We start from the raw sequence: 9420 nt of genomic DNA on the forward strand, positions 1-9420 counted from the left end.
GATGGCCTCGTCCGTGGTGCGGGCCACGGTGCGCGCCGTCAGCAAGCGGAAGATCCAGGCCACGCGCGCCGCCCTCACGCTGGTCAGTGCCGGGCAGCGGGAGGGAAGCGCTCGGCACGGCCGCGGCCGGTGCCTCCTGGGCGGTGCGAGAGCTGCGCCACGGGCCGGGCCCGCCCGTCCGCCCCGCCGCGGGGGGTGCGCCGCGGCCGCCGGGCCGCCGGTGACAGCGGGGCGGGCCGCGCCGCGCCGGGGACGGGCTGCCCCGCGTGTGGCAGCGGGCAGCCGGCGGAGCGGGGCGGGGCGGGGCAGGGCAGCACCGCGTCGGGCCGGGCCGGGGGCGGCGGGCGCTGCCGGGGCGGTGTCGCGCCCGAGGGCCGGCGCCGTTCAGCCGCGGAGGTTGCCAGCTGCGTGCTGCGGCGGGGCTCGGCTCGGCAGGAAAGGGCTGCGGGCAGGGTGCGGGGTCTTCCCGTCGGAAGCTTCCTGGGGGGAGCTGTTGTTCCTAGAGAATCCCGCTGAGGCCCACCGCTCCCTGCGCGGGCGGGCGGCGGGAGAGGGGGAACGTCAGTGCCGTCCCTTCGTGCGGGGGCCTTTTTGCGCAGTCACTCGAATAATTGCGTTTGTTAAAAAAAAAAAAAAAAAAAAAAGCAAAACCAACCAACCCCACAATAGTGGCAATACATTATCTACAGAAGCAGACGAGTAGGTTGCTTCCAGGGAGGCTTGCTTGGTTGAGGAGGCGCGTTTGCTGCTAGCGCAGTGTGGAGGGGGTCGCTGCGGAGGAAAGCGCGGTCAGTGCCCTGCGGTGGCGGGGGCAGGTCCAGTGCGTGCAGCTCGGTCGTCTGTCAGAGCAGGTAATTCAGCAGCGATTCTGTAACAAACGAAGGTTCGCAGCTCTAGTTAGAAAAAGGCTTTTGCTGTAGACGCGGTTGCAGTTTGCGTCGCGCGTTCCAGTCTGCTCCAGGTAAGAGCTTCGCGTCACTAATGCTTTTCGTTTTTGCGTGGTCTTAGAAACTTGTAAGCATGCAGTGGAAACTTTCTGTTTCTTTGTGTTCTTGCATTTCTGCGGCGACTAGATCTTCACGAACGGTGAATTTATCTGCTGTAAGGTCACAGTTCCGCTCTAGCTCAGTGGGAAGAGAGAAGCAGGCCATCAGCACTTCTGTACCTGATCGATTTTTTTTCTGTTATATGTGCGTGACAGAAGTTTCACGACAGCAGCACTACTGAGTCGAATTGTGGTAGTGATTTTGGGGAGGGGGAGGGAACAACAAAGCACCCTAACTGCTGCAGTTCTTGAACTGTCTGTTTGCCAGCAGTGTGGGTGAGGAAGGGAGCGAAGAGGGGTTGTGTTCTGCGTGGGTTAGATTCAGCAATCCGTTTTACAGCAGAGTGTGTATCTTCAGGTCAGACATCGGTTCCAAGCAGAACACAGGCTAGTCACTACTGACGGGTGGCTGATGCTGGGGGTGGGCTTCATAGATAGGAGACAAATGTAAACTAAGAAAATCGCAGTGCACAGAGTTGCAATAGAAGTCTTTTATAGTACAACTGAGTACATTGCACGCTTTAATAAGTGCAAGCACTCACTGCAAATAAACCAAAAACACCTCTTTCAAACCGGTGGATGTACTTTTTGTTTTTCAGACCCCATCAGCTGTTCAGAAGATAAAACAGCTTCTTAAAGATAAACCTGAGCATGTAAGTATAAACAGGGCCACCCTGTAGCTTGTGCTAAGGTTTTAACACAGCTCATATTCGCAAAGCATTTGTGGTTAGCTTGGAAGTTTGAAATAAACACTGAAGCATTTACTGGAGGCGTTGGTATCTTATTTGTTTGGAGAGGAAAGCATAAGCTTGTTTGATAGATCAAGCTCTGTTTCTTTATAAAGTGAAATACAGGAAATACCAGACTCTGGTGACGTTTCACTCTACAGTTACTTTTGGGTTAGATCAAGTTGAAAAAATTTAAGCTTCAAAATATTTCTGAGCTGCATTTTAATGAAGCCTTTTAGTATGGCATAGTGGTGACTGCTGGTAGGGAAAGAGAGCTTCAGCTCTTGATACTAACACATTATTAATTAAGTTCTTGCAGGAATTCTCATTGTGAAGTATATAATAATAAAAGTATAGATTCATACCCATTGGAAAGCATCTAAATCTTTGTAAGTTTGCCAGAAAACGTTTTCTTTAAAGTAATCAGCATTTCTCCAAATAACTGTGTGTTCTTCCCCAAGAAGAAGAGATGACAAGCTCAATCAGAGTCTTGCTTTCTAATTATTATAAAAAGAAGCATTAGATTTTCTTCTTTACAGTAGGTATTCTTTCAGGAGTAATGTTTTCACTTGTAACTTTCATACAATACCTATTGTTTCTTTCGCTTCCTGCACATCTGCAAGTAACTAGACTCTTTATTCTAATGTTTTAAACCATCCTAAGGAAGCTCTAAGCCTACAGCTCAGCTGGTCAGTCATCCCCTTGCTATAAATGGTGTTTGCGTTTTCCAGCCCATTATTTTTAGTAGTTCTTGTAAAGAAAGGTATTTAGTCTGAAGAGATCAAATGCTGTTTGTCTGAGATCACACTTGATGACAAGTGGTACGTTCTGGTACGTTTTTTTAATAACATTGATTACAAAGATAGACAATGTAATTTGCCTCTTCTGTTATGAAACATTGGTGCCTGGAAAGTGGTACAGATACTTTAGAAAGACTGTTGTGCACAAACAGTTTTCTGTTTCTGTAAAACCTTTTCTCAGTCCTTTACTTACACAGATGCTGTTATTGTCAGACTTGCTGGGTACTGTGAATGTTACAAACCTACTGACTAGGTTGGCTTTTAAGGTTGGTTGAAACAATAAGAGAAAAAACATACTCGATTTAAGGAGGGGATTGCTTTTTAAGTGAGACTGGCAATAGAGGTTACAGAGAAATCAAAGTACGTTTTTCGAAACTTTGGTTTGAAGTAAGTTCTCTGATGGCATCATTACAAGAGTTTTGTGAAAATCTAGTAACTGCCCTTGTCTTGGCCTCACAGCTTCATAATTATGTTACTGTCAATAATCTTTACATAGCGCCTGGATTAGCATCTGAGTAAACTTTAATTTGAAGTCACAAAAATACCCTTCTTTGAAATTTGACTGTCTTTGTGAGACCGGACACCTACAGGAGTACCAAGAGTTTACTACTTCAAAACTTTAACATACTTCAGAGCTTGATCCACAGTAGCAAACACCTGATGTTTGCCTTTACCTTGGCAGTCAGTTTTGTTAAAGGGAAAAAATGTTACCTCTTAATCCATTAAGCCAGTTCATTTCTGCTTTGAGGCAGTGGAAAATAATAAATGTCAGCATTTCGTTGTTCTGCATATTTTTTATCTTGGTGTTCCAGGTTTTAAAAAAATCATTAATGTGGTGTTGGATTTGTTTGGGTTTTTTCAGGTAGGCGTGAAAGTAGGTGTTCGTACAAGAGGATGCAATGGACTTTCTTACACGTTAGAATATACAAAATCAAAAGGAGACTCCGATGAAGAAGTAGTTCAAGATGGTGAGTTCTGATGCAGCAGAGAAAACTTCTGTGGTGGTGGTGGTGAAGAATAATGTATTACAGGTTTGCTAAGGAACAGGTTAGAATTTACGTGAAGTAACGAGTTACAGGAAGAGGTCCTACTGTTCTGTTAGGAGAATCGTTGTCACCTTAGTTTCTGTGTTGAAGTAACCAGTTAGTTGAGATCTGCAGCTTTGCAGTCTCTACATTCAACACTACTCCACTAGAGTAGTCTCGTCATCGTTCATGTCTTTGGAGGTGGCTAATAGCAGGTATTTAGAGAGTAATACAGAACAATGCATATATAAAGGAATACTTTATCAGCATACCTAAACCAAGGCTTGGCAAAGTAAAGAGTGTATTTGCAAGGGATTTTCCCCTTTATCTCCTCTAACTAGTTTTATTCTCCATTGATTAGTGATTTTTTTTTTTTTACTCTTTTATGCTTCTGACCTTTACATTACTTTGTAACAAGGGGTTCTATGGTTTTCATTTAAGAGTATTTTAAAAATTGTTTTCATATGCTGGTATTTAAGCTTTCTGCCTGATAATTTCATTGAGCATCCCGTGATAGGTGTGTTGCTAAAGTTCTTGTTGTGGTTTAACCTCAGTCAGCAGCTAAGCACCACACAGCTCCTCACTCACTCTCCCACTGTGGAATAGTGGGCAGAATCCAAAGGGTAAAAGTGAGAAAACTTGTGAGTTGAGATAAAGCAGTTTAATAGGTAAAGCAAAAGCCTCCTGTGCAAGCAAAACAAACCAAGGAATTCATTCAGCACTTCTCATTGGCAGGCAGGTGTTCAGCCATCTCCAGGAAAGCAGGGCTCCATCACCCGTGACGGTTACTTGGGAAGGCAAATGCCATCTCTCCAAACGTCCTCCCCTTCCTCCTTCTTCCCCCAGCTTTTATTGCTGAGCATGATGTCATATGGTATGGAATATCCCTTTGGTCAGTTGGGGTCAGCTGTCCCAGCTGTGTCCTCTCCCCACTCCTTGTGCACCCCCAGCCTACTGGCTGGTGGGGTGGGGTGAGAAGCAGAAAAGGCCTTGACTCTGCATAAGCACTGCTCAGCAGTGACTGAAACATCCCTGTATTATCAACACTGTTTCCAGCACAAATCCAAAACACAGCTCCATACTGGCTAGAAAACTGACCCTATCCCAGTTAAAATTAGCACAGTTCTATAAGTTTTTCCAATTTTATAAAAAATTCTGTCAGTGGTCTTTTTGTCAAATATGTATTTTTACAGAAGTGTAAATAATGTTTATTTTGATTTCTGTTCTTTTTCTGAAAATTCCTAAAATTCCTTTTGTAGGAGTGATTTTGCATGTTTTTACACATTACTGAACTCATTTACATTACGTTCAGGAATATGACTTGTAATTGATGGTAAAGTAAGATTTGAGTCTAAGCGAGATACCACAATTATTTTCTTATAGAAGCTATGCTGCTAGGCAGAGCCCATCTTGACATCTGTCTTCAGAATACCTGTGACCACTCATAAACTTTATTCTCTTAAATGTACAATTAGTTGGAACTTCAGCAGATGAATAAAGGGAGCCAGAGTATGTGCCATCTAATCCTGCAGGTGCATCTTGATTACAAATTCACCTGGCTTCTGGAGTTACCTCTTCTGCTTGACTCAGAGCTGCTCTAGATTTAGAGGCCTGGAAACATGTTTTTCAGAGGGCATTTCCTGATTTGAATCTTAAGGAAAATAAAAGCAGTTTCCCTCAGTCAGGTCAGAGACCTTAAGGTCCAAAGCCAGACAGTGCTTCAGGTGTGCCTGTGTGCTTTCTGGTTTTTATTCGGTTGCTTCTAGACAGATTTCCAGTGAAGGCTCTGACTTCTGTATCGCTCTGTGCTCAGTGAGCTGGTGGCTTTGGATCCCAGCACAGATTTTCTGGCTTTTAGGTAGCAAGTGACTACTTCAGAGAATTGGGTCCATAAACTGTTTATTTAGGTTTAACCTTCACTGTCAGTTACTGTCCAAATTGGCCCCAAAAATGTGTAGATTCAATTCAGTTGCCCACAGACTTGACTTGTGTAACACGTTTTGTCTCAATGTCTGCTATGATCAAACAGCTTTCCAGCAATCTCTCATATACCTTAATAAGTTCTTGTTGCTGTTTACTGGTACAATTTTACATTTTTATTTTTATTATTTCCTAATCTGTGGACAGCTAAAGTAGTCCACTCGCACCTTTATGTCAGATTTTCAGTTTTAAAGTTCAGTAACTTTCCAGAAAAGTACTTTGTGTAGGAGCTCTTTCTAGTTCCTAAGATGGCCTACTAATCCTACTAAATTCTTAAAGGTTGTGATGCCATTGAAGGTTCACACATTTGCCTTATTAAGGGATTCAGTATTGCTGATAGTTAACATAGACCTAATAGTTTTGGCAGAGCAAAAAATAGTCATTTTGAGAGAGGAATGTATGGTTTTCAAGGTTTTGGGGCATCTTGTTGGATGCACAGACTTTAAGAATGGTAGGAAATAAGTTACTGACTGTAACGCATGGGAATTGAGTGTTGAAGCTGAGATTTGTTCTCAGGTTCTACGTTTTGTTTCCCTGAGTATCATGTTTTTAAATCCTCACCCCCCCAAAAAATATGTACGTTCATTTGCATGCATAAGTAACAGTGCTAGGCTGTTGCTAAGGTTTTATAGGTAGAGCAAAAACAGCGATAGGAGTGCCCATGTTAGGCCAGGGAAACCAAATTGTTCTGGGAGTCTTCATGTTTAGCTTCCTTTTTTTATCACTGGTTGAAAGAGAATTTTGAAGTGAATGGTGATTTTTACTGTATGTAATTTTTTTTCTTTGTCATCTTCAAGGGGTTAGAGTGTTTATTGAGAAGAAGGCACAGCTGACCCTTCTAGGAACTGAAATGGACTATGTAGAAGACAAACTGTCCAGTGAATTTGTCTTCAATAATCCAAACATCAAAGGAACATGTGGATGTGGAGAAAGCTTTAACATCTGAAATCTCAGGACTGCTTCTTTGACTGTGAACACCCGAAAACACTTATTGTTATGGCTTTTGGAGGCAAAATGCGTTTTCTTCAGGTTTGTAGGCTGCGTAAAGTGTGGTTACCATTAAGAAAAATAATTTCAAAATTGTAAATTGCGTGTTAAACTCCACCATTAATGTAGTTACGCTGTAATTTGTGATGAGTTGGGATTGGAAAGGTAAGAACAGCAAGTGCTGTAGTAACATCTCTGTACTTTCACACGCCAAGGAAATAAAATCCCACTGTTATTTTCCTTTGTCATTTTCTTTGTCCACTCTACTGACACTTCCCCATCCAAATCTGTTTGAAAGAATGCGTTGCCTACAGGTTCTGCTTTGATTTGGGGGAAGTTAAAAAAACAACCGAACCAGCCATTTGTATGTGTTTGGTTATAAGGATTTCTGTACACAGGCACGCAGTCCTCAGCTTCAGAGTTCACTGTGATTATGTAGATGCTTGCTTTGTTTCTGTAGTTTTCGGGTGCTTTCATCTTTATATGTATGGGTTTTTCTTGTGGTTTATTTTCCCATAAATCAGGGTAGGTCCAAAAAGAAGTTCATGTATTAATATAGTGGTAGGTTACTGTAGCACTTCTTGTAGAAATAGTTCAAAATGGGCTAACCCAATTTTAGTTCTGTTTCTTTCTTTGTTGAAGGTACAGTCTGCTGTACTTGGCAAGTCATTTTCAAGAACATGATACATATTCGGGCACTGGAGTACTAAAGCAGGATACACACAGGCTTCATTTCTCACATTTCTGTGGCTTACCTTGACTTAAATTGCAAAGTTGGTAAAGCTGCCTCTAGATTCTGGTTCCACATGTTCACAAAGTGTTCTGTCTGTGCACCAAAAGCTGTGAACGCTTTTTTTGAGAGAGAAATAATCTTAGACTTTTCATGACTTTTTTTTTTTTTTTTAGTTAGGTCTGCTACTGATTTTGTTACAGCTTGAAATCTGTTTTGTAGCTCTGTAGGTAACTCAAGTGTTTCACCAAAGCTTATGATAACTTCTGTTTAACTCCTGTCTTGAGGTTAACTTTTTAACAGGAGAAAAAGCATTTATAATTTAAAAAACCCTAGTATTTCATAGTTGTGTTAAATGATTCTGGACAGTAATTACAATATTATGTTTATAGAAGGCTGTTTTTTCTTTGGAATTTAACTTGCTTTCTCCTAATCAGAATTTTGGTTTTGTAAACCAGTGTTTTCAAGCTTACGGAGTCTTCAGCAGTTCTTCCACTGGTGCTCAGGCAGAAGAGTAAATGTCTCTCCAGGCCTTCCCAAAATCTGGTATGGGAGAATGCTGTTCCATCCTTTTATCTCCATGTTTCCCTGATTGTCCAGAGATGACATTGTGCAGCTAAGCTGCTGACTTGTGTAGAAGAGAATGTGTCTGCCTGGGCAACTGATTGGAACAGCTGGTGAAATGAGTGCAAATAAAAAAGTAGGGGAGAACAGGGACTGGGATCTTGCAGTGAAGGACAGGAAGGTGTTGAGATGGGAGTGACCTGAGAGCATTAAGGCTGCGTGTTGAAAATCTGGAGGTCACGTTGATATGTATAGTAGTTGTTACCCACATGCCTGTAAACAACTTTGGAACAGTAGTGTGCTGAAGACATAGGGTTGCAGCCAAGTTTTTATTCTTCCCTCCTCACCTTTTCCCAAGCCATTTGTAGAGGGAAGAATAAAAATGAAAAAATAATTCTTGATCTGTTTTATGTAGTGCACAGGAACAGAAGGTCAGAATTTTTACACCTATAGTTTGATAATAAATACTTGAATTTTGGTTGTATACTGTATCACCTTTTGATGTAAAAACACTATTTCCTTCAACAGTCAACTGTTGTACGCAATTTATATAGTAATTCAGGAATTACTGGTAATACACTGATTAGGTGCATTTATAGTGCCGTAATTCTTTCGGTCTTGCCAAGCAACAACAACAAAAAATGCAGTTAATATGATATAGCTGCATTAATATGTCTAAAACTCCAAGTTAAGGGCATTTCTTTAGATTGCGTTTCTCTGCTTATAGCTAGAGGATGAGACTTCGAATTTGGTGACACTGGTGGTTGCTAAGAGTCAACTTACTCATTTAACTTGTTCTGATTTGTTTTGGAGTGGCTGGGGATTTGTTTGGGGTTTTTTTTAGACCTCTGGCATGTATAGCAATCCTTTTCATGTGTTTTGTCTATATGCCTTGAATGAAAGTGTGCACTTTCAGGCTCCCATGAAATCCTCTAAATTGTCACTTTACTCGGACACCTGACGCACAACATGTTAAGCTTCTGTTAAAGTGCTGTTTACGTTTGCGTAGGAACCTGGCTCTGTTGATTGGTCCATTATAATTTTGTGCAATACTGTAGAGTGTGTAGAGTTCTCAGTTATCATAATAAATATTGCCTGTCGGTAAACATGAAATATTCCTATCTTGAATGAGTCTGTTTGCAATAATAAACAAGCACTGGAGGGGGAGAATAGGTTTGTATGCTGGGAATACAAAATAGATACAACATTACTGTTACCTAAGTTAATATTTCTCAGAAATATTAAACATTTCCAAATATTAACAGCATTGGAATAGCATAGAAACGTGGCAAAAAAATTAATTAACTGTGTACAGAAGGGTATTTATACATACCAGAAGGGTGGGCTGTTAATGCATAGACTTCTATTCATGACGTCCTGTTCATAAGGTAAAAATTGTAACTGACAAATCCTTGTTTTGAAGGCTTCTGGTCCTGATTGCAGCTGGGACAGAGTTAGAGCTCTTCTAGGTTTGGATTTAATATAGGATTTGTTAAGGATGTTGGTAGCACACTGATGTTTATAGTTGGTGCTGAGACATCAAGGACCTTTCAGCTTCCCA

At 41.7% G+C, this 9420-nt stretch overlaps 1 protein-coding gene across 1 annotated transcript; it reads left to right on the forward strand.

The window, feature by feature from the left end:
- ISCA1 (iron-sulfur cluster assembly 1) lies at window positions 1-6800 on the forward strand. Its single transcript, XM_086629563.1, has 4 exons — window positions 1-82; window positions 1645-1698; window positions 3436-3541; window positions 6376-6800. The coding sequence occupies exons 1-4, from the start codon at window positions 2-4 to the stop codon at window positions 6522-6524; spliced, it is 390 nt and encodes a 129-aa protein (XP_086485689.1). The 5' UTR covers window position 1; the 3' UTR covers window positions 6525-6800.
- Window positions 6801-9420: the final 2620 nt, after the last annotated feature.

The sequence above is a fragment of the Tauraco erythrolophus genome, chromosome Z, assembly GCF_009769465.1.
Source record: "Tauraco erythrolophus isolate bTauEry1 chromosome Z, bTauEry1.pri, whole genome shotgun sequence".
NCBI lineage: Eukaryota > Metazoa > Chordata > Aves > Musophagiformes > Musophagidae > Tauraco > Tauraco erythrolophus.